The sequence below is a fragment of the Sorex fumeus genome, unplaced genomic scaffold (genome assembly GCF_029834395.1).
Source record: "Sorex fumeus unplaced genomic scaffold, SorFum_2.1 ptg000169l, whole genome shotgun sequence".
Taxonomy (NCBI): domain Eukaryota; kingdom Metazoa; phylum Chordata; class Mammalia; order Eulipotyphla; family Soricidae; genus Sorex; species Sorex fumeus.
The window spans coordinates 6,571,619-6,595,648 of NW_026606226.1; the positions used below are offsets into that span (position 1 = coordinate 6,571,619).

The 24,030-nt window shown below is 46.1% G+C and overlaps 3 protein-coding genes across 4 annotated transcripts in view; 2 read left to right on the forward strand and 1 right to left on the reverse strand.

Moving 5' to 3' along the window:
• Positions 1–5,599: 5,599 nt before the first annotated feature.
• CFAP68 (cilia and flagella associated protein 68) lies at positions 5,600–9,084 on the reverse strand. 2 transcript variants are annotated; one of them, XM_056107585.1, is made up of 4 exons: positions 8,861–9,084; positions 7,139–7,369; positions 6,127–6,193; positions 5,600–5,782 (listed from the first exon to the last, which is right to left on the reverse strand). In XM_056107585.1, the coding sequence occupies exons 1-4, from the start codon at positions 8,954–8,956 to the stop codon at positions 5,604–5,606; spliced, it is 573 nt and encodes a 190-aa protein (XP_055963560.1). In that variant the 5' UTR covers positions 8,957–9,084; the 3' UTR covers positions 5,600–5,603. The 2 variants fall into 2 exon arrangements, with proteins under 2 accessions (XP_055963560.1, XP_055963561.1); XM_056107586.1 differs by having other exon boundaries at positions 7,139–7,366; positions 8,861–9,081.
• Positions 9,085–11,002: 1,918 nt separating this feature from the next.
• FDXACB1 (ferredoxin-fold anticodon binding domain containing 1) lies at positions 11,003–14,810 on the forward strand. The gene is made up of 5 exons (XM_056107582.1): positions 11,003–11,204; positions 11,437–11,593; positions 12,620–12,823; positions 12,919–13,077; positions 13,606–14,810. Exons 1-5 carry the CDS (start codon positions 11,033–11,035, stop codon positions 14,783–14,785), a joined length of 1,872 nt encoding a protein of 623 aa, XP_055963557.1. The 5' UTR covers positions 11,003–11,032; the 3' UTR covers positions 14,786–14,810.
• Positions 14,811–17,527: 2,717 nt separating this feature from the next.
• Positions 17,528–24,030, forward strand: part of ALG9 (ALG9 alpha-1,2-mannosyltransferase) — an 80,695-nt gene continuing 74,192 nt past the window's right edge. The window contains exons 1-4 of the mRNA XM_056107583.1: positions 17,528–17,753; positions 18,591–18,729; positions 20,575–20,709; positions 22,908–22,978. Coding sequence (XP_055963558.1) covers positions 17,605–17,753; positions 18,591–18,729; positions 20,575–20,709; positions 22,908–22,978 — 494 coding nt within the window. The 5' untranslated portion in view covers positions 17,528–17,604. The remainder of the gene's footprint in view (positions 17,754–18,590; positions 18,730–20,574; positions 20,710–22,907; positions 22,979–24,030) is intronic.

The following is a 24,030-nucleotide window of genomic DNA, read 5'->3' on the forward strand; positions in this document are numbered from 1 at the left end:
TGGGGGGTAACTCGTGATCTCAGTAGGGCGTGAAGAACGTGCCGGTACAGCCCCTCTTCCCATGAGACTGCAGTTGCCCCATCACCGGCTTGTACCTGGCTTTCCTATAAGCTCTGAGGCGGCAGCCACTTTGCTGCCAGGGGGGGAAAAGGCAGAAGGGAGCAACACCCTTTCCCTCCTGGGGAGGCATGGCACCATAGTTTAATGCATGGTCCATTCACTTTTCTCCTGCAAGCTGCTGGGCTCTGGACTAAGTCCTTTTGCCTCTGGAGCCATGGCCATGCCAGAGAGCCGCTTGTGGGGGGCTACTCATGACCTCGGTAGGTCATGAAGGACGAGAAGTTCTTTAATTTTTATACCATCTCTGTGGTCTGTTTGCTAGCATTTCTTTTGCCATGCAAAAGCTTTTAAGTTAAATTCAGATTTGTTTATTTTTGTTTTTCCAGTGGTGTAGAATCATTAAAGATATCTCTAAGGTCTATTACCTGAAGAACCTTTTACTTGGAGGGGGGGTGAGGTGGGCACATCTGGAGATATTCAGGACTTCTGGCTCTGTGCTTAGGGATCACTGCTGATAATACTCAAGGAACATATATGGTGCCAGGGATCAAACTTGGCTCCATCACATGCAAGGCAAGCATCCTTCCTGCCACTCCACTCTGACCCAATAACTCAGAGAATTCTGCCTATATTATCTTTAATGTATTGTATGGATTCTGCTCTAATTTTTGGTAAAGGTAAAGGTAAAGGTAAAGGCCCTCCCGTTGATCGTCGATTTGCTCGAGCGGGTCCAGTAACGTCTCCATTGGAGACTTTGTTGTTACTGTGTCTGGCATATCGAATACTCTCGGTAGCTTGCCGGGCTCTCCGAGAGGGACGGAGGAATCGAACTCGGGTCGGCCATGTTGGCCGCTTGTAAGGCGAACGCCCTACCCGCTGTGCTTTGAATTAACTTTTGTGTATAGTATGGATTTTTTTCTTTGCATCTGGACATGCATTTTTCACAGCACTATTTGTTGAAGAGGCTCTCCTTGTTCCACTTCATGTATCTAGTTCCTTTGTCATAAATTGTCCATGTAGCTGAACAAATTTATTTTTGTTCTGGGGCCATATTGTATTATCACCCCAGCCCCAGCAGTATTTTTTCCTTGGGGTTAATGTGACTGGGCCATACTTGGTGATGCATTGGGATTATTCCCAACTATGGGCTTGACAGCCAATTCAAATGGTGCTCAGGGGACTAAATGGTACTGAGGATCAAATCTAGGTTGGCTATGTGCAAGGTCTATACTATCTCTCTGACTCAAAAAAATCTTAATTTTAAAAGACTGAAATAATGCAAAGTATATTTTCTGGTCACAATGAAATAAAACTGTAGCACAGTAGCACTGTCCTCCCGTTGTTCATCGATTTGCTCGAGCGGGTCCAGTAATGTCTCCATTGTGAGACTTGCTGTTACTGTGTTTGGCATATTGATTACATCACAGATAGCTTTCCAGGCTTTGCTGTTTGGGAGAGATACTCTCAGTAGCTTGCAGGGGTCTCAAAGAGGGGCGGAGAAATCGAACTCGGTCAGCCAGGTCAGCCGCATCCAAGGCACATGCCCTACCAGCTGTGCTATTGCTCCAGTCCGTGGTGTCTAATAGTAGAGTTGAGATGTTGTCTTCTATTCTCTTAATATTACTGAGTTGAGGAGTGTGGAATCCAGAATGTGATCACCCTTCATTGTTAGTCATCAGAGCTGCTGTTATTGCCTGCTGAGAAATAAAACTAAAAATGAATAATAGAAGGAAAAATAGAAAATTTATAGTGACTCTGTTTGTTTTTGGGTCACACTCCTGGCTTTGTGATCCTTATAACTCCTAGGAGCGATAGCACAGCGGGTAGGGCGTTTGCCTTGCATGCAGCCCGACCTGGATTCGATTCCTCCACCCCTCTCGGAGAGTCCGGCAAGATACCAAGAGTATTCTGCCAGCATGGCAAAGCCTGGCAAGCTACCCATGACATATTCGATATGCCAAACACAGTAACAAGTCTCACAATGGAGATGTTACTGGGCCCGCTCGAGCAAATCGATGAAAAACGGGAGGACAGTGCTACAGTGCTATAACTCCTAGAGGTGCTAGAGGTACAAGGATTAAATCCAGGTTAGACTTTAGCCATGTGCAAGGCCAGTGCTTTACCTGCTGTACTCTCTCTGGCCCCAAAGTATACTTCACATTTGCTAAGTCATTGCAGATAAGAATTTATAAGGAATTACAATTAGGAAAGAGAAAAGTAATACAAAGCCCAGTAACAGACCTAAGTACACAGTGTAGATTTACAATAAATATCTGAAGAACAGTAGAGAAAGTATGGTCAATTACAGCACACAAAAGGAGAGAGAAAACAAAAGGGAATGACCTGCCACAAGGGTGGGGGGATGGGGTATAGGGGGTGGGAGAGATACTGGGAGCATTGGAGGTGGAGAATGGGCACTGGTGGAGGGACGGGTACTCAATCATTGTATAACTGAAACCCAAGCACAAAAATTTGTATGTCTACAACTGCACCTCATGGTGTTTCACTAACAAAAATTTAAAAAAAAATTAAAAAAAAGAAAGTATGGTCAATTAATAATGGTACAACTGGATAGCCAAGCAGCAAAAATAAAAATTGGTCATTATTTATCATATATAAATTTAATCTGTATCAATATAATGAAAGTCCAGAAATAATAAATGGAAGATAATCCCCACATACCGTATGTCATCTTAAGAAAAAATGGGGGAAATACTGATATTTAACTATAATTTTGTGGGGTGTTGGAACACACTTATCCGTGCTCATGATTTGTTTTTGCGGAGGGGGGTGTCACACCTGGCAATGCTCAGTGGTTACTCCTGGCTCTGCACTCAATAGTTACTTCTGGTGGTTCTTAGGGCACTGTATGGGATGCTGGGAATTGAAACTGGGCTGTGTGCAAGACAACCCCTCTCCCCACTGTGTAGGGTAACAATGGTATGCCCATTCTCCCATTCTCCTCTGCCACAGGGAGCTTAGGTTTTTAGGGTGATACCCATCACAGTGCTCCCGAAGTACCTCCATTCCTCTGTGTTAATTGGAATGTAGCTCTAACCATTTTAGGAAGATATTGGTATGTCCTGTTTCCTTGCCACAAGGAACTCAGGTTTATCACAGTACTCCTGAGGCACTTCCATTCCAATGTGTTTATCCGTAACCACCTTTTTATGCTCTCTTCCCCAACCAGTTAATCAGCTTTCCCCCCTAATCAGACTCTGTTAATTTGTAAGATGAGATCCTTCTAGGACACTGAACTTGTAAGTTAATATTGCCTTTCTCCTCTCCTTATGTCTTTTGAATAGTTTACTTTAATGCAACGTCCCTTTTGTATAGGTACAGGAAGACAGTTAATATTATGCTTTTGTAGCTTGGGATTTAATTGGCTTTGAATATTATTCACTCCCAGGCATCTGCTGTCTCAACTTAAGCCTCAGTTGCCTTCAGTTCCTTAGCACCCCAGAAGCAGGGTCCTGACGAGGGACTGAATGGAGCCAGGGCAAGCTGTGAGCTACCATGGCATCGAAATGGGCCAGGCCAAAGTGCCACGATTCTTAACTATAAGAGCTTGATCATGGACAAATGCTGTCATGATCCAAAAGTAATAACGAGACTAGGACCCTGTTAGGGATAGGAAAGACTAATCTGGCCTGAGAACTAGAGTCTGAGATTGAGTTAACCCCAGGAGAGCAATTCTATAAGATTAATGCATCTCTTACTGTGTCCATACAAAATGATTAATATTATGAATGCTTATATGTTTGTTGGACAAGATGAGGAGAAACACACCCATGGGATTCTGCTGCTGGGTGGGTCATCCTACTGAGAGAGCATCTGTCCTAGAAGCATCCCTTGAGGGAAAGAACTTTACCCCTATTGATTGTGACCACACCTATGTGTAAGCCCCAATGCCTCATGGCGGGGGGAATGGGATTTAACTGGACTGTAATGGTGGATTGGGGGATCCAGATTCCAGAAGGAGGAGGAGAAAGGGGATCCAGATTCCAGGGCCAGAAGGAGAATAAAGAGGGATCAAGGAGGAGAATGAAGTAGCATGGGGGAGGAAGATGCGGGAGGAGAATCAGAGGAGAATGGAAAGCGGAATAAAATGCAACTGACACCAACCAACTTGGCCCGAGTTCCTTCATCTGCCCATCGCCATCGACCTCCCTGGGGTGGAGGAAGAGGCATGAGACTACTGAGTGTGGGCAGCGGGAGAGATAGACTGCTGCTGTATTTTTGTGTTTACGCATCTGGCGTCCCTGTCTTTTTGTGTTTACACACCACTGTACTATTGCTCCAGCCCCAGTGTGCCCATGATTTACTCCTGGCACTGTACTCAGGGATCACCCTTGGTGGAGTACCTTACCAGCTGTCCCAGCTCTCTGGCTCTATCTATAAATTTAAGTGATATTTAAAATTAAGACTACTGCATGTTTTTACCACCTCTTTTTAATACCCTAACTAGGTCTCTATTTCAAAAGACTTGAATCAATAAAGTTTTTTTCCTATTAATATACTACACCAGCGTCTACGCCTCCCCTTTCCCTTCCCATTGTTGCTGCTGTTCTTAATGGCAAGCGTCATACAAGTAGACTTGGTTGTGGTGCTTGCACTCTTGGTTGTGGTGCTCACTGAGCATCCCACATCTCACTGTGTTGCTCACACGCCCTGGCTGTGCTCCAGTGAATGTACACTCTGTCCTGGTGCTGTGGTCCCTCACAGCCAAGCTTCCAGGACCTCGCTCTGTGCATGAGGCACACTCATGGCCTCACTTGCAAGGCAGGTGCTTTTAGCCACCCAGTGATGCACAGGGGTTACTCCTGGCTCTACACTCAGGAATTACTCCTGGCAGTGCTCAGGGGGACCATATGGATGCCGCGAATCAAACCTGGGTCGGCCAAGTGGAAGACAAACACCCTACCCGCTATGCTATCGGTCTAGCCACTAAAATTAAATTTTACCCTTTAAGGTTTGGTTAAAACAAAAAACAAAGATATAGAGAAATAGAGGCTGGGGACGTAACTCAAAGGGCTGGAGCACAGGTTTGGCACATATAAAGGCCCAAGTTCAACCTCCTGCACTGCCTGCCCCCTGAACACCACTGGGTAAAGCCCTAGTGCTTCCCAGTGTTGTTAGAGTCACGCAGCACATATCTCCTTGAAAAGCTGCTTCTAATGCCAGCTTGAGCACGACCAGGGGTGGTCCCTGGGCACTGATTGGGAGCCTCCCTCTCAAAAAAAGGAGGAGTAGGAGATGGAGCAATAGTACAGCGGGTAGAGCATTTGCTTTGCACGTGACCCGGGTTCAATTCCCAGCATCCCATATGGTTCCCCGAGCACTGCCAGGAGTAATTCCTGCGTGCAGAGCCAGGAGTAACCCCTGAGAATCACTAGGTATGATCCAAAAAGCAAAAAAAAAAAGGAGTAGAGAATATTTAATGTACTTTATTATTCAGAGATGAAACTGTTACAGTCAACTAAATGCCTAGTGCTTAGAATGGGCTCCCTCCATATTACTTCGGTAAAATGCACTTCTTACTCTTAGAATCCTTGACCCTCGGTTGGGCAGTTTTTAGGATAACACACACATGAAGAAGACTGATGCCAAATTTGAGGCTCTACATAGCTATTCTGATAATTTGACTTCTCTGTGCATTTGGGTTGAGGGGGCTCCAGCTCAGGCTGATGTCCTGGAAACCAGTGAGATTCTCGTATATATCCTGAAGAAAGAGAAAGGAGAGGAGCAGTCAATGGACAGCAGGAGTCTTAGTAATAAATATCATACTTATTTTTGAGGGAATGGACAGTGAATCTTTCAAAAATGAGAAAAGAGGTCCCGAGGGATAGCTCACAGGGCTATCGAGGCCCAGGTTCAATCTTTAGCACTGCATGATCCCTCAGCGCGTCTGAGAATCATTCTGGGAGGAGTTCATGAGAACCACGAGGTGTAGCTCAAAACCCCCCAAATGAGAAAAAATTAAAAAGTTTACTAACTTACACAATTGTTTGTTTGTTCTAGGCTCTGAGGAATGAATTAGGAATGAAAAAAGAAAAGTCAACCTACTATGGGTTGGAATTGGAACTTGGCTGTTGTAGCTTGCACCATATGTTGTTTCAAAGTAGTGTCCAAACTAGAAAGCAAAAGTTGTAGGTAAAAGGAGTTTATAGCTTTTGTACAATGACATGGATTCGACCAGATTCTATCTTATTTACAATTGACTATCGGCCTATATGACATTAGCCCAGCATTTCCCAAAGCTCGCCACTTGAACAATAGTGGGGGGTAGGGGGAGCAATCTCAGGTGCAGTAATACTTTGCTTACAGAGATGGGTTTCCAATGGGTTGCTGAGTGATTTCTTTTCTGAAAAGGGGTTGGTAGACCAAATAAGATCAGGAACCTCTGCATAAGGCTATATCTTATATATCTATATCTTCATTTCTTTTATAGGTTTATTTATTTAGGAGAGATTTTAGGGAAAGATGCAGATAAATGACAAGTCAAGGTATGCAAGAACCATGGGTAAAGTTAGTCTGATAAATTTCATAAAATCATATATAATTGGGCTGGAGCGATAGCACAGTGGTAGGGCATTTGCCTTGCACGCAGCCGACCCGGCCGAGCGGGGTTCGATTCCTCCACCCCTCTCGGAAAGCCCGGCAAGCTACCGAGAGTATCTTGCCCGCACAGCCTGGCAAGCTACCTGTGACGTATTCTATATGCCAAACACAGTAACAAGTCTCACAATGTTACTGGGCCTGCTCGAGCAAATCGATGAACAACGGGAGGACAGTGCTACAAGGACAGTGCATATATAATTAGAAGCTTTACTTCTATAGACAAATGAAGTCCACAAAGAACAAAGAGAAAGTGGTGCCCACCATTTTCTATCTTAAGATAATGGTAATATTCAACTTAATAGTAAAGTAGGTTAGTTCCCAGTCATCTCACTCAACTAAAGCCTGAGAGATCTCAGAATTGGAAGTTATTGAATTCTTTGAAGTTGTCAGAGGCCTGCCTCTCAAATGGTCACAGGTATTTATTGCTAACGAGAGAAACTGAGACAGGAAAGATTACCTGGGAAGGCAAAGGTTTGGGTTGGATGATGTACTTTATGTCAAATCTCTCCTGGTTCCAGTTGCCCATTAGGGTACGAATCGAATAAGCATCTTCATTAGTGCTGCATCTCCAGCCATACTGAAAAAACTTGGATATATCATTCCAATCTGTCCATACTTCAGCATGACCATCTGCATTAATGAGGCTGCCATAGTGAGGCTTTGCAAGGCAGCAGATGAGGGACTGCTTCTGGGGGAAAAGTGAGAAGAGAACAGCTTGTTGCTCAAACCAGAGAGCAGAAAAGTATCACTTCCTTTTCCTCGACTAAACAAAAGCACAACTTACTAAGGATCAAGCTTTTCATTCAACTTAATTCTTTTATTTGTTTTGTTTTGTTTTTGGGCCACACTCAGATGTGTTCAGGGATTACTCCTGGTTTTGTGCTCAGGGATCATTCCTAGAGGGATTAAGGGACCATATGCTGGGGATTGAACCTGAATAGGCCTGGTGTGCAAGGTAAGTGACCTTCTCACTGTATTATCTCCCCAACCCTCTCAACTAAATTCTTGTAGTTCCATTTCTTTATCTCCAGGTCCATGAATCCTTTGTCCTATGCTTTATGTCAAAGTAGTGAATGATTCTTATAAATGGCTCCCTACCCTCAAAGAAGATAGATAAACCTTCAGCACCCTTAATACTATATGGAGGGCTGGAGCAATAGTATAGTGGGTAGGGCATTTGCCTTGCAGATGGCCGACCCGGGTTCAATCCCCAGCATCCCATATGGTCCCCAGCATCACCAGGAGTAATTCCTGAGTTCAAAGCCAGGAGTAACTCCTGTGCATCATCAGGTGTGACCCAAAAAGAAAAAAATACTATATGGGGGCTGGAGTGATAGTACAGCGGGTAGGGCATTTGCCTTGCACGTGGCCGACCCGGGTTCGATTCCCAGCATCCCATATGGTCTCCTGAGCACCTCCAGGAGTAATTCCTGAGTGCAAAGCCAGGAGTAACCCCTGTGAATTGGCTGCGTATGACCCAAAAAGCAAAACATAAACAAAAACAAAAAAAAAACCAACTAGAAAGAGAACTAATCCTCACTCATTATAATGTGGGAGCTTATAAGAACTAAGAGTTTTGCTTTATAATCAATGAGATTAGTGGCTAACTAGATGAACCAATAAATGATCATAAATGATACTTTCCTTCCATATAGACTCAGCTCAAACGGCACTTCTTCCATGATGCTTTCTAGGTTTTTTCTCTCCTTGCTTTTTTTCCTTTTGGGTCACGCCTGGTGATGCACAGGGGTTACTCCTGGCTCTGCACTCAGGAATTACTCCTAGCAGTGCTCAGGGGACCATATGGGATGATGGGAGTTGAACCAGGGTCAGTTGCATGCAAGACAAACACCCTACCCGCTGTGCTATAGCTCCAGCCCATTCTCTCTCCTTTTATCTCTCAGAACTTTTATCTTCATATATTTCTATATTAATAACTTTTAACAGTATGCTGAGTCCTTCAAATGTGTGTCAAATGCTCTATATTACACTGTACATTCCCTGGATCTATGTCTTATTCATTATCTCGCTCTCTTTCTACCTGCTCTATTAAAAGTGCTTTGCACATACCAGATAACCAAAGTCTGAATTTCCATTTTTTTTAGTAAGGAATCAAAAGCCTAAACATTTAAATTTTTGGCCCAAAGACAAATTCAGTCTCTTAGGAGAAAAGCAATACCTTTTTCGAAGAAGAGTAATTTGATTCTGAGTAGCAGGGGTCGTTTTCACCTCTTTCTGGAGAACAGGAACAGCAATCATTATTCAGTGGATCCATGTTCTTAAAAATAAAAAAAGTCACCAAATCTGGCTTTCCCAATTCTCCAAGCTAAGAAAGGATGTTCATCATCCAGGTAGTTGGGATGATTTGGGAGTCATCACCCATCCTGTTTTGGCAAGGATAAAGCCAACACTGTAGCTATAAAAGGTAACTGCCCTAATACCATGAGTCTTTTTGAAGACAGATGAAAGCACTGATGCAACAAACAGCATGATGACTCCATCATCTGGTCCTATAAAACCTCACAGCCCAGTGTTTGAGGCTGCAAACCAAGGACCATATGCCCTAGAACTGTAAGGACAGGTACCAGCATCCTCCCACTTATCCAAAGCCTCAAACCTAGGGTCATCTTTGATTCTGTCTTTGAATGTCCACATTTGTCCACTCACTAGGTCTTGCTGGTTTTTGTGTCAGTTCAGTCCCCTGTCTCCCCACTATCAATTCAGATCTCAACTGACCAGTCCCATGACCATATTAGCCTCCATATCATCTTTCCAGCAGATTTACTCTTTTCAAATCATTTCTCCATAGAAACACAGAAGTATTCTTCTTTTTTTTTTGTGGACGGTGTGTGTGTGGGGGGTCGGACACTAGTGGAACTCAGGTTCTATTCCTGGTCCTGTGCTCAGAAGTGACCACTAGCAGTGTGCAGAAGACTGTGATGCCATGGGACTCAAACCAAGGGCTGCCTAGTGCAAAGCTAGCATTTTAACTCTTGTACTATCTCTTTGGCCCCAGGAAATTAGTATATACAATTTTTTTTTGCATCACACCTGGCTCTGCACTCGGGAGTTAGTATATTTTATTTCTCCTTTTCTTTTCCACACCAAACTATACTCAGGGTTTACCCCTGACTTCGTGCTAGAGGGTGGTATGTGGTGCCAGGGAAATGAGTCAACTGCGTGCATGACAAAAACATTTTTCTGGCTCTGAGAACTTTTGCAAACAAACATCTGAAGATGTCATCTTTCTATTGTAATACTTCCTGGTGCTGGCTACTTTCCAAATTAAGATTCAATCTGTTCCACTGGTGTGTGTTGGTCTCTCTGACCTTGGCTCTTGCTTAAACGACTTCACTTTCCCTCCAACTCCAGTTCAGCCGAACTCAACCATTGTTTCTACAGGAGTTGACGCTCTCCCAATTCCTTCCGCCTCTTAACTTTTCTCGAGCCTTGCAAGCTGGTCTTCCGCCCAACCCCCTTAGCTCTCCACCCCAGCTGGCTCCGCTTGGAGCAGCTTCCCCTGGGAGCACGGCCGCACGGTACACGCTTGGGATGGAACAAAGAATTGTGAAAACGACTCTCTTTAAAAAATAAACAAAAACTTGGGCTGGAGTGATAGCACAGCGGGTAGGGCGTTTGCCTTGCACGCGGCCGAACCGGGTTCGATTCCCAGCATCCTATATGGTCCCCTGAGCATTGCCAGAAGTGATTCCTGAGTGCAAAGCCAGGAGTAACACCTCAGCATCGCCAGGTGTGACCCGAAAAGGAAAAAAAAAAAAACCACCAAAACTGATCCTGGGTGATGCTGTGCAGTTCCTCTCGCCTCAGCCCCGCCCCGTTGGGCACTGAGACGCAGACTCCCTTTCCTCCTGCCCCTCCTACTCCGGGGACCTCCCTTGAACTTCGGGCGCGAATGACGGGGTCGGTCAGGGAGGCTCGAGGGCTCAAGGTTCCTTCCTGGTGTGCGGGGGTCGGGGAGAGGGTCCCAAGCAGCGCCCAGGGGCCCGGGTCATTCCCGGGGATGCTCGGGCAGGCGGCCCGGACTAGGCGCTGCTGCTCGGGCGGACGTTGCTGGGGGCTACCAGGACCACCCAGCAGTGCTCTGGCGCCTCCAGGGTTACAAATAGCGGTTTGGGGGCGCAGGATGGGTGACTCGGGGTGTCCCAGGCCCTTATTTAGACACTGGGGTGGGGTGGGGGAGACGAGGCGGCGAGAGGCGAAGCCAGCCCCAGCATCTCCCTTCCGCCCGGAAGTCGCTGTTCCCCCTTTGTCGGCGCCGGCCCGGAGACAGGAAGTGACGTCATCCGCGAGCGCCGCCGAGACCGCGCGCGGGCGCCGAGTTGAGGGAGTCATGGCCCCGCGGCGCCTCCTGTTGGTCGGCGAAGGGAACTTCTCCTTCGCCGCCGCCCTGAGCAAAACTCTGGACCCGAGCATTCGGATCACTGCCACCTGCTTCCAGTGCTCCTCCGAACTGGCCGGCGACCCGGTGGCCCAAGAGAACCTGCAGTGCCTGCGAGAGCGAGGTAGCCAGGCCGTCAGCAAAGCCCCGCCCAGCCGCCGCCGCCGCCCCAGCGAGAAGGGCGGGGCGTTGGGGGGATGCTCGGCCGGTGGGCGTGGCTTGTTCCCGCTGCGGGACCTGGACCGAGACAGCCCCCCTCCCCGCCACGTTGCAGCCTGGGTGGATGCCGCACGGTTCAGGCTAGGGAGGGGCTTCCCGACTCTTCACCCCCCCCTCGTGTCCCCGTTTCGTGCCAGGTGCGGACGTACGTTTTGGTGTGGATTGCACCCAGTTGGCAGATGCCTTTGAAACGCACGACCGGGAGTTCGATCGAATTTATTTTAACTTTCCGCACTGCGGACGCAAAGCGGGAATAGCCGAGAACAGGAAACTCCTGGCCAAGTTTTTCCAGAGGTGAGGAAAGGAGAGCACGCACAAGTAACATGCGTTGAGATGCACATTAGCAGAGTTCACAGCGCTCCAAACGTGTGCCTGGGAAATAAGACAGACAGTCATGTTGGAGCTCCGAGGAAATCAGACATACAGCCCTAAAGGCTGACCAGAAATACAGTCTGCTCTTAGGCGTGTAAAGGGAGGATCGCCTCTCTCTGATAGTATAAAATAACTGTAGCCGGTGTGCAGTGTTTCTCAACTCTTTTCTGACCTTGGCCCTTCTTCCAACCTTTTCTTTCTGTGGAGACTCTGTCCTCTGGGTTGACCCCCTAGTCTCGTGCTGTGGTCCTCATTTATGGGAATTTTTCACCTATGCCCTTTTGGAATATCCTGTGGTCCATCGGGTCCCCTATAACCCCTGGTTGAGAAATGCTGGTCTCAGGGGCAAGAGCATGAATGTAGGCGCCAAACTGCTTGGATTCAAATCCCAATGCATCATTGAATGGTGTGATTTAGGTAAGTTCACTTAATCCTTAGGTGCTTTTGCTTTCTTCTCTGTAAGCTGAGGATATTAACAATATCTCAAAAAAATTGTTGTGAACCTAAAAGATGCTTTTATGTTATTACACCAATGCATATCATCTTTGAGGTCGGTGTGCATGAGTATTATCAAGAAATATTTCACAAGTGAAATATCTTAGTGATTTTAGTGTTTGAAGGACAAGATTGTAATTGTTAGAGGGAACAAGAAGAAAGGGAAACGAGCCTGATCAGTGAATCAGGTATAGGAACTTTTTATGACATAGATGGACAATGCAAATGTAAAACTAAATAACACCCCAGTCAGCCATTAAAGCCAGCTCCAAGTTGAATATTGACATTCTTCTTTACTTCCAGCTACTTTCCTTGCATGCTTGAAGTCTAAATAGACCTTTGGAAAGAGGCATGATTGGACGTCAATGATTTCACAGCCAAATTATGCAGATATAACTAACCTAGTGGTAATTTCTACTTTTTTCTAATAAACGGCTGGTGTCCACCCCCCAGCTCTGCAGATGTTCTTGCAGAGGAAGGAGAAGTCCATGTGGCATTGTGTAGAGGACAAGGTGGGACTCCTGCTGATAAGCCAACAAGAGAATGGAATAACAGTTGGCAAGTAGTTGGCATGGCAGCTCTGGGGGGATTCATTTTAAGTGACGTGCATCCCTTCATCTGTGAGTCTGTGCCAGGGTACAAGTGCACTGGATATCGGTGAGTCCTAACATAGATGTAAGTCTTCACCCTTTCCATCCCAAGAATACAAATACTTGTATTCTTCAATAATGACAGGTATCTATTTTTGCCAGGAGTCAGAATAAGACCTTTAATTTAGAAGGTGCTTTGAACCATGTCTTTACCCGGAGCTTACCCTTTGAAGGTTCACAGCCCAGAATCTTCAGGATCAAACTGGGTGATCAGTGGTTTTCCTTTCCAGAACCAGAAGCACTTATAGGAAAGTTGAGCAGGTAACCCATTACTTGACCAGAAATCATTTCCCTTCTGTAGTCCTTAGCCTGATTGGCTTGATGGCAGCCATATGTTGAATGGCCACTTTGTAACTTGTTAATGGTGATTGTACTGTGAAAATCAGTCTGGCTCAACAAGTCACTTTAGCATTAAAGTTGTCATAGTTCTGGGATATTGTTGAGATGGTAGCTATCAAATTTCTGACATATATGATAGCTATCTTTTATTTTTTATTTGGGGGAATGGCATTTGGGCCACAACTGCTGTGGTCGGGTTGTTCTGGCCCTGTGCTACTGCTGGTAGTCCTGGGGAGGACCATACGTGATGTGGGGAACTATATATGGTGGTGCCATATATAGATTTGATCTAGGGTGTGCAGGATGCAAGGAGAGCCTTTACCCTATAACTGTCTTTTCAGTCCAGATGGTTCTCTTTACAGTGGATCATTTAATTAGAATTAATTAACGTTACATTAGAATTATCATTTTAAGTTAAAAAATGTATTTTTTGTCTTTGTATTTAAATAGGGATTTTCTGGAAGCACCTTTTAGCCATCCTGTCAAAACCATAAATGAGAAACTCATTGCTGAGTTGGGCAAGGTTTTCCCTGTCAAGAGGCTGAAGTGTTCCTACCCTTTGCTGCCACTGGGAGGCAGTGCTTTCACTTCCTGGAACTGTGACAGCCTGTCAGAGGCCTTTTGGATTAATCTCCGTGAAGACACCTCAAATTCAGAGTTTCAAAACGTTGGAACAGCACCAGACACAAAGGATTTCCTGGTGTCATTTTCAGAACTTAACCTCCTCAGAACTCCTGAGAGAGACTCTAGGGAAAAAGTACAGGAAGGACTTTCTGGTCAAGCCAGGGTCTGCCTTAGACCTTCGCTCCTAATTCACCTTCAGGCTGTCATCCAAGCACCAGACTTTCTCCCAGGTTCTCTGCATATCCTCAGCGGACCTGTCTTTCGGAAGTGCTATATTTTGCCTTTCACAATGCCAGCATTTCATGAGACTTTACTTATCCTGGGGTTAAATGAAGACCTAAAGGATGGCTGTTTTCAGTCACTACTACATCACTTGAAGAACATTCTAAGTGACCTTCTGACACAGACAGGCCTGGAGGGATCTAAACCACGTAATTCAGTGGAATTTACCTTTCAAGCAAATGGGGAAGATGTTATGATTAATGTGAAATCTGAGAATTTTGGCACAGATGGTGCCAAGGATCTAAATATTGGATCTGTGATCAAAGCGGCTGCCGGTAGTATGCGCAAAGACCAGGGTTTTGTGTTTGTATCTATGAACTTGGACCTATTAGCCATGCTTGCCTGGGGAATCTCAGACTGGAGGATATTATGGACCTTTGATAGCCGTTTCTTGAAGAATTTTGTCCCTGGGAAAATAGAACCTTTCCAAAGCTATTCCCTATATCCTCCTACCTACGTGCATGATATAAGTTTTTGGTTAGATGAGAAGAAAGAATTTGATGAACTTGAATTTCACACTGTGGCCCGAGCAGTGTCCCAGGACACTGTCATCTCTGTACAATTCCTTAGTCGATTTCAGCATCCAGAGACTGGACGGGTTAGTCTCTGCTATAGAATGACTTACCAGACTTGTGACAAAGCCCTCACCAAACAGCAGGTAATGTCAATGCAGTCCCAGTTTAGGAAAACAATTGAACAACTACTAAATGTGATACCCCGGTAGCTCAATAAATTTATTTTGACTGTGTGATCCTTATTGGGGTGAGAGTTGATAAAAACTACCAATTTATGGGGCTGGGAGATGAATTAAAAAGGCTGGAATGCAAGCTTATCATGTGACATAAGGTTTGATTCCAGGCATCCCATTGTCTCTGCCAGGAGTCCATGGCTAGGGTGGGCTATGGCCCCCACAAAACAACAACAAAAGGCCTAATCAATTTGTGATCAAATTGATCACAAATCAATTCTTTCTGGGTTTAAACAATCTTTTACTTTGGGACTAACTGCTGTTGAGTGACGCCAAAGATATTGGTGACTGTCACTTAATGTTATAGACGTGGTTGGTGACCTTTAAAGTATGTGATGTTCTGATCCTGTATAATTACAGGGAAAATAGATGAAACAAACAGAAGCTCTGTTGTTGAGGCAGTAGAATGTTGTTTTCTCGTATCTATATGACATTTCCCACACTGTCAGTTCCTCTTGAGTTAAATCTCATCTGAGCTAACTTGTGAGTCAAGTAGTGAGTTGTCTTATCTCACTGAATCAATTGGCAACAGTGGGATTTGGAATCAGAGCAACATGGGAAAACTGATCAGCTCGGCACAGTGTGGGATGAAATACTCTAATGTGAATGAATGTATCTTCCTGACAAGATAGGTTACAGAAGTTAGAGTTGTATCATGAACTACTGGAAGGAATTTAACTGCCATATTTCCTTTATTTGGAGAAAAGCATGTATAAAGGCAAGACGGAAGCAAAGGAACACATTTGTAGGTTATTATGGTTATGTAAAGGAGATAATGGCGGCCCGGACCAGACTGGTAAGAAGTTGGATTGGGTAATATTTACAAGGACTTTTGTGGGTGAGACCTGGGAGAAACAAAAGGAGGTATCAAGCTGGACCCAGGATTTTTTATAAGCCTCTGGCAGAAAAGAAGTGACATTAACTGGAATCAGAAAACTGGCATAGGAGTAGGTTTGGGGTTAAGGAATTTCTCACCTGAACTGGTTAAGATTCCCAGTACTACTATTGTTCCCGGAGTCCTGCTTGGAGAGTTGCCCAAACACAGAACCCAGGAGTAATTCCTGAGTACTGCCCGGTATAGCTCAAAACCAAAAACCATCTACTTTTGGTAACTAGTCAGTGCTTGTGCAAATGAATGGCTTGATTAATTCTCTGCCTCTTTTTTTTTTTTTTGTGCTCCAACTTTGGAGCCTCAGTTTCCTTCTCCATGAAACAAGATTGTATATTAAATTCAAAAGGGATAAAATACATAGAATTCCTATATAATACTGTAGTAGCAAGGCAGTAATGTGGTGGATGTGCACAAAATTTCAGTTTTTTTCATTCCATTTCTGCCATGAGGGCATTGTCTCAAGGTAACTACAGATTATCTCATTGAAAAATAGAGAGCCCAGTGAGCTGAGGCCATCCCCTTTGGTAGGCGTCTCTGTGTGTGGTGGGGATCAAATCCAGGTCTCATGCATGCCAGGTCTCAAGTACTTTGCCACTAGGCCGCATACCTGGAAAGCTGCGATCTTTTAACTGCCTCTAAGAACTAATTTGGTGGAGCTGTTCAATCACTTTATATTTGTACTTTTAAAATAAGGGCGTGTGGACTGGAGAGATAGTACAGTGGGTAGGATGCTTGCTTTGCACATGCTGACCCAGGTTCAACCGTCAGCATCCCATATGGCCCCCCAGGCAACACAGGGAGTGATTACCGAGTGCAAAGCCAGGAGCATTGTAGTGTGACTCCAAAGCTAAAGTTAAATGAATGAAACAAGGGAATGACATGGGCCACCTGACACTTCCAAGTTTCATAGTACTGTCAGTCCCATAGGGTCACTAATTCTGATGGGAAAGCTGTGTAGAGGCCCACCAAGCTCAGTGAGCAAGAACAGTAACATAAAAGGTTCACCTAGCACCAGCCAGCCCAGTAAATCCACAACGACTGCAGTAACACTATTGAGATATAACAATGATCACACATTCGCTTCTATTGATAATTCCAGTTCCCTTTGAGTTGTAACAAATATGAAGTAAAAAAAAAATTTGTGCCTGTTAAGGGGGCATATTGGAGTGGTGGGTTGGAAACTGGGGACATTGGTGGAGGGAGGGTCACACTGGTGGTGGGATGGTGTTGGAACATTGACTATCTGAAAAAACTTATGAGCAACTTTGTAAAATCACAGTGTTATAATAAGGGTTTTTATTTTTTTTTAAAATAAGGGAGTGCTGGAGAGCACAGAGATTAACAGGTACCTGCCTTGCAAGTGGCACACCCTGGTTCAATCCCCAGCACTGTATGGCATGGTGCCCCAACACATAGCGGGAGTAACCCCCAGCATCAATGGTTGTAGCCCTCGGATACAGTAAGTCCTAAAAATAGATAGGACTGGAGAGTACAGCGGGCAGGGTCCTTGCACCGGACCTGGGTTCTATTCCTGGTACCCCAGACGGTCCCATGAGCACTCCAGGAGTAGGTCCTGGGCGCTGATAGATATGGCCCTCAAACCAGAAAAGATGGAGAAAAAAAAAGGGGGGGGAAGTGGTCGATTATTGTCAATGGAGAATGCTGGAAAGCGGAAAGAATGCCCAGATCGAGAGAAAGAAGCGGAAGCTTCCAGACGAAAGTCCTAAGTCCCAACCTACCCAGGGATGAACCCCAATTGGCCCGGGAGCGCCCCAGTTAGGCGTTTCTGCGCATGTCAAGGTCTCTTGTCCCTCCGCGGACACCGTCGCCCGCCTCAGCAATGTCTGCGCGCTCGCCGCCTTCGCTTGGAGCCGGGTTCTAGCCCCTCGCCCGCACCCTGGCCATGGTGAACCGAGGAGCTCGGCAGCGCCCGAAGGGCAGCAAGGGCGGCGCGGGCAGGGCTGGCAGCGGCGGGGACCCGGCCTGCGCCGCGAAAAGGCGTCGGGAGCTGCCGTGCGGCCCGAAGGTGCAGGGCGCCGAGCCGCGGAGCGAGTACGTGTGCTTGCCGGGCGGGGCGTGGCCGGCGGCGGGGCGCGGGTGACCCTCGGGGTCGCGCCACCCGCCAGGGCCTGACCTCTGGGGTTGACCCCTCACCCCGGGCCTTCGGGATCCCCCCCCACCCCGCCCCGGGCGGACCCACGAGCGGGACTTCGCCCCGCATTAGAGACCCGCGCCCGGGCTCCCGGTTCCCACCGGGGGAAACCCGGACAGCGCGGGTCGGGGTCGCGAGGTTTCTGTCCCCGACCGCGCTGGCCGGAGCCGAGGGGGTCTTCTTCCTTCTCCCGCACCTTCGCTCCCCACGGCAGCCTTCGTCGCGCCCCCAGAGCGACCCTTTCCCGCTCTGTGTGCGCCCCACCACGTCCACCTGCAGCCGAGTCTGGTCCCTCCAGCCCGGGAGGGGGCAGGAAGGAGCTGTCAGGGCAGGGGGCCGTGGTGGTCGGGAGGCTTGTTCGAGGCTTCTGCTTAGGGTGGGGGGCACCGAGAGCAGTTGGGAGGGGAAGAAAGACCAGGAGAACGGGAGAGATTGACGGGAGAGATAAAGGAGCGGCGTCCGAGGCAAAGAACTAAAGTGAAAAGCACTTGAAAAGCAGGAAGTGGAAGCCGGGGGATGAAAGTCTCGCTCCTTTTCGATTCTGCCTAGAATCGAGCATGGTTCACCCACTTTCGGAGAATAACTTCGGTATTTTGATGCATTGCTTGGTCTTTCCAATCTAGGGCTCCTCCCCCACCACCCCTACCCCCTCCCCTCACCCTGGTTAGTCAACAGATCCTCCTGACATGCATGGTTCTCTTTTTGTTTGTTTGTTTGTTTGTTTTCCTTCTTTGCAGGTTACCTGGGAACAAAGCAGGGCAAGTGTGGGCACCTGAAGGATCCACTGCTTTCAAATGCCTGCTCTCTGCAAGGCTGTGTGCCGCTCTCCTAAGCAACATCTCTGACTGTGATGAAATATTCAACTACTGGGAACCAGTAGGTGGTTTCTTTAGTTTTCTGGTTGTTTTGTTTGTTTTGTTTTGTTTTGTTTTGTTTGGGGGCTACACCTCACGGTGCTCTTGCTTCTGACTCTGTGCTCAGGGCTGACTCCTGGTGGTGCTGCTGAGGGGGACCATGCAGGAGATCCAACTGCACTGAAGTGTGGCAGGCAAACACCTTACCTGCTGTACTAGCTCTCCAATACTGTTTTTTGATTTTTTAAAAAAAAAATTTTGACCACACCTGATGGTGTTCTGTGCTCAAGAATCCCTCCTTGGGCATGGTGGACCAGGATTTAACTGGAGTCAGCCATGTTCAAGGCAAGTTCCCTGCCTGCTGTATTATCTCTCTGGCACCTCCTGTCCTGTTTTTTTTTCCCCCTTTTGCAAATTACAACTGTACCTGTTGTACTATCTCTCCAGCCCCCGCCCCCCAGGAAAATTTCTTAACACATTTAAGCAAACATTCATTTTTCGTTTCATCATCCTGTTATTCGTTGATTGCCTCGAGCAGGCCCCAGTAACGTCTCTTTCATCCTAGCCCTGAGATTATATTCAAGGCTCTTTAGGAGAATGAGACCCATCATTGTTACTGGTATTTGGCATATTGGGTACGCCACGGGGAGTTTGCCAGACTCTGCCCTGTGGGCAGGCTACATTCGGTAGCCTGCAAGTTTGTCCAAAGTAGGAATGAGATAATAAGATGTCATAAAAGGATGTCCTGATAAGATGTCCGCAGCTGCGAATGCGGGACTTGGATTTTTTAGTCTCTGAGTCTTGGCCGTTGATGGGATTACACGGCACCAGGGGGCCAGGTGGTGGGTGTGACCCCCGCCTACTGGAATTTGGAGGATCTGGGTGGAGGATGCTCGACTCCAATCCGAGTAGGCTGGGAGATCTCGGCCCCGGAACCCGCGTGGATCTGTCCCTCTGCCAGTACCTTCATGTGTGCGGAGAGTGGTCTCAGCATGGTGATGGCTGGTCCTGGAGGTCTTCGGCTGGGGCGGCGAGGAAAGCTCAACCCCCTCCCCTCCAAGGGGCCCCGGTGAGGAACAGCCAGGCGCGGGGGCAGGAGACTTTAAGTAAACATAAAGAATTTCAAATGTAGCTAAAGAAAAATACAAGGTACAGAATTTCCCTGTTTTAGATGAAAAAAAAAAGTCGTGAGTAAAATTCAAGGTTTTCACTGTTGACCTGACAAAATCTTGTAAGAATTATAATGTCTTCACTGTCGCTGTCCTCCTGTTGTTCATCGATTTGCTCGAGCGGGCCCAGTAACGTCTCCATTGGAGACTTTGTTGTTACTGTGTTTGGCATAGCGAATATGTCACGGGGAGCTTGCCAGGCTCTGCCGTGCGAGCGAGATACTCTCGGTAGCTTGCCCGGCTCTCTGAGAGGGGCGGAGGAATCGAACTCAGGTCGGCCATGTTGGCTGCGTGCAAGGCAAACGCCCTACCGCTGTGCTATCGCTCCAGCCCTATAACGTCTTAATATTTTAAAATATTGGATCTTTTTTGGGGGGGAGTCACACCCGGCGTTGCACAGGGATTATTCCTGGCTCTTCACTCAGGAATTACTCCTGGCGTTGCTTGGGGGACCATATGGGATACTGGGAATTGAACCCCGGTTGGCTGCCTGCAAGGCAAACGCCATACCTGCTGTGCTATCGCTCCAGCCCCTGGATCATTTTGATTTTTGCGCATTAGCTTCAAATCTTGTTCAGAATGTGAGCATTTTTGTGCACTTTTGTCTCTTTACTCCACAAGCCTAGAAACTCCACAAGCATCCTCTTAGCAAGGATTTTTTGGCCAGTATAACCCCGAATCCTTCTCTGTGTTTTCAGACTCACTACCTCATCTATGGGAAGGGGTTTCAGACTTGGGAGTATTCCCCAGCCTATGCCATTCGCTCCTATGCTTACCTGTTGCTTCACGCCTGGCCAGCTGCGTTCCATGCAAGATTTCTACAAACGAGTAAGGTAAGAGTAGGTAAGCCTGGAAGCAGTTATGACTGTTCTAGAGTTGAGTCTCTGGAATGGCTTTGAGAAATGGACAGAACTTTGTGTAAATAATTTCTTTTCATTCTTCTATTCAGCAGGTGTCTTTGGAGAGAGCCTTCCCAAGCAGTGTTCAGGAAGCACCAAGGCCACACTCAGTGGTGCTAGGTGGGAGGGCTGTGTGGTGCTGGGGGATCAAACTCAGGTTTTTTTGGTTTTTGGTTTTTTTTTTTTTTTGCTTTTTGGGTCACACCCGGCGATGCACAGGGGTTACTCCTGGTTCATGCACTCAGGTATTACTCCTGGCGGTGCTCGGGGGACCATATGGGATGCTGGGAATCGAACCCGGGTTGGCCGCGTGCAAGGCAAATGCCCCTACCCGCTGTGCCATTGCTCCAGCCCCTAAACTCGGTTTCTTTTTTTTTTTTTTTTTGGCATTATATATATCTTTATTTCAATGTTTTTAAAAATACCAGTGGCCTGAACTTGCCAATTCTGTGCCAAAATGACAAGACAGATTAGAAAACAGAGTAACACTACTTTTAAAATACACTTTTAAAACATGATAAAGGGATGAAAAGTAAGAGACCTGAAAACAACAATAAGGACAAACAGAGGCCAAACAAAGCAAGGGATGACTGTAATTTTATGAGATAAATTAATTTAATATAAGAAGATAATAAAGAGGCATTGACACTGAACAATCCTTGGTAACCCTTCCTTGGTCTGAGATTTCTGGAGACTTTTCTGGGTGTTGATGCGCCAAGCTCAGAGAAACTTTTATTCAAATCTGTCACTTTATTTTTTGATCAGATTGTTTATTTTTCTGCTGTATAAGCACTTTCTGTATTTTTGATATTGAACACTTGTCATATAGACTAGGGCTTCTGAAACTCTTCCACTGTGACTTCTTTTCACTTTATACACTTTTTTTTTTTCGTTTCTGTTGGACTTTTTTTTTTCCCCTTTATTTTATTTTATTTTTTTTTACAGTTGTAGATTTACAATTTTTTGTGCTTTGGTTTCAATTATACAATGATCAGATACCCATCCCTCCACCAGTGCCCATTTTCCACCACCATGGATAATATCCCTCCCACCCCCATCCCCGCATCCCCCCTGTCTCTGTGGCAGGGCAATCCCCTGTGTTCTCTCTCTCCTTTTGGGTGTTGTGGTCTGCAAAAGAGGCATTGTAAACTCGGTTTCTTGCTCAGGCCAGGCATGCAGTCCTGACATCTGAGCTGTTTCACCAGTGCTGTTCAGCAGATATTGTAGATCAACTCTTGTTCGGAAGCACTTAATTCAGGCACAGCCTGATCCACTGAGCACTTTGCTGTTGATTATATATGCTTGTATGGTCTATACAATGTGGATGCACTAAAATTAGTAGTATGTTAAGTATACCAGTTAAATATGACTAACATTCACATAGTGCTTATATGTTGATAATTTCAGCATTCTTAAAGCTTTCACCGTGCTGCCACATAGAAAACTTATTTGTTATAACTCTTATTATTTTGTTATTTTATTTAAAAATGTTCTTAATTATAATATTGCTAAGATCACATTGCAGAAATTTAGAAGATAGGAGTAAAATATGTACCCAAATCCCCACCAGCTTGATATAACCATTTTTTATTATATTTATTTTTGCTTTTTTTTTTTTTTAAAGCTACACCTGGCAGTGCTTGGGCTGCTCCTGGCTTGGTGCTCAGGGGTCACTCATGGCAGTGCTCGAGGGACTGTGTGATGCTGGAGATCAAAATCAGGCCTCCTGTATTATATATCAAAGCATGTTCTCCAGGTCTTTGAGTCATCTTAGGCCATTTATTATATTTCTTTGCAGCTTTTACAAGTGTTTTTCACTTCTGTAGCTATAACTCTGATATATAAATATATAAATAGATAGCTCTCGGAGCTATCTCCCTGGTCCTGTATTGTATGGTCATAATACTGCCTTCAAAAGGGTTATACCAACTTATAGTGTTTTTGTTTTTTTGCTTTTTTTTTTTTTTTTTTAGAAAGCAGAAAATTTTATTGGAGAATAGAAGAGAAAGCTGGAGAGGAACTTCGTGTAGGACTGTTTATGATATTATTCACGACAAATGAGAATGTTTTCATCACTCAGATTTTCTTAACTTACATCTGTGACTTATTTTCTTGTTCTGGGTTTCTTTCAGATTCTCGTCTTTTACTTTGTACGATGTCTGCTAGGTTTTGTGAGCTGTGTCAGTGAACTTTACTTTTACAAGTGAGTATAAAAACCTAATTTCTGGGCTGGAGTGGTAGTAGAGGGGGTAGGGCAGTTGCCTCGTATGTGTCTGATCTGGATTAGATCCCCGGCATCCCATATGGTCCCAGCATCCCCTGGAGTAATTCTTGAGTTCAGAGCCAGGAGTTACCTCTGAGCATCATTGGGTGCGACCCAAAAAGGCCCTCCCCGCCCCCCCCCCCAAAAAAAAATCCTGACATTTGAAAGTTCTCTAAGGGGCTGGGGTCTTGACTCAGAGGTCTGGAGCACATTATATATTTGTACGCAGGTATGCTTGATTCAGGCCTCAGCACTGCTTGGTCCCCTGAGCACCACTAGCAGTAGCCCCTGAACACAGGTGTATTTTGGATTCCCAACCCCCCCCACCAAATTAAAATAAAAATGGTATGAGGAAACCTAAAACAGAAAATATTTTTTCTCTGATACTATAAGGAGCGTTTAGAACAGGAAAGACTTCCCTTTGAGCTCCTAATATATTTGTGTATGTTGGGGGACTCCCAAACTGTTCAAGGGCCCAGGGGCCATTCCCCCAAATACTTGGCAACCTGGTGGCACAGTTGCATGCTCAGGCCTGAGAATGCAGAGATTCTTGGACTTTGCAGTGCTGGGGGCCACCAGGATTACCCCAGCGGTGCTCAGAGCCTCCTGGAATACCTGCTGGTTCTCAGAGAGCCCAGGCTATCCCTAAATCTAACCAGAGGGCCTGGTGCTAGCAGACTTGATAAAAGTTTGACATTTGACCTGAGATTGTTTTCCCTTTAGTTAAATTATTTTGATGATCTTTTTAACTCCCCTCGACTCCCCTCCCTGTTGTTGTTTTGTCAGGATGACAGGTGCTGCACACCTGACTGCTCCCTGCACATGCGGTTGTCTCCAAAGGCACAACTCAAACTGTGACATTCACATAGGCCCACGTGCTCACGAGGTGTGCCCTCTCAAGCTGTGGTGCTTGCACACTTGCTTTGCCACCAGGCACACTCCTTTTGAGCCCCCCCAGTTATGGCAGGGTGCCTTGCTGCGATGCTCCCTCA

What these genes read in the sequence shown, in the direction of transcription:
- CFAP68 (XM_056107585.1), bottom strand. Translation starts at nt 8,956, where the DNA reads ATGGATCCACTGAATAATGATTGCTGTTCCTGTTCTCCAGAAAGAGGT. An exon ending in ATTACTCTTCTTCGAAAAAG is followed by an intron (nt 7,370 to 8,860) that starts GTATTGCTTTTC and finishes CTTTTCCCCCAG; the next exon opens with AAGCAGTCCCTCATCTGCTG. An exon ending in AGTTCCAATTCCAACCCATA is followed by an intron (nt 5,783 to 6,126) that starts GTAGGTTGACTT and finishes CTCTTTCTTCAG; the next exon opens with GATATATACGAGAATCTCAC.
- FDXACB1 (XM_056107582.1), top strand. Translation starts at nt 11,033, where the DNA reads ATGGCCCCGCGGCGCCTCCTGTTGGTCGGCGAAGGGAACTTCTCCTTC. An exon ending in GCAGTGCCTGCGAGAGCGAG is followed by an intron (nt 11,205 to 11,436) that starts GTAGCCAGGCCG and finishes GTTTCGTGCCAG; the next exon opens with GTGCGGACGTACGTTTTGGT. An exon ending in CTTATAGGAAAGTTGAGCAG is followed by an intron (nt 13,078 to 13,605) that starts GTAACCCATTAC and finishes GTATTTAAATAG; the next exon opens with GGATTTTCTGGAAGCACCTT.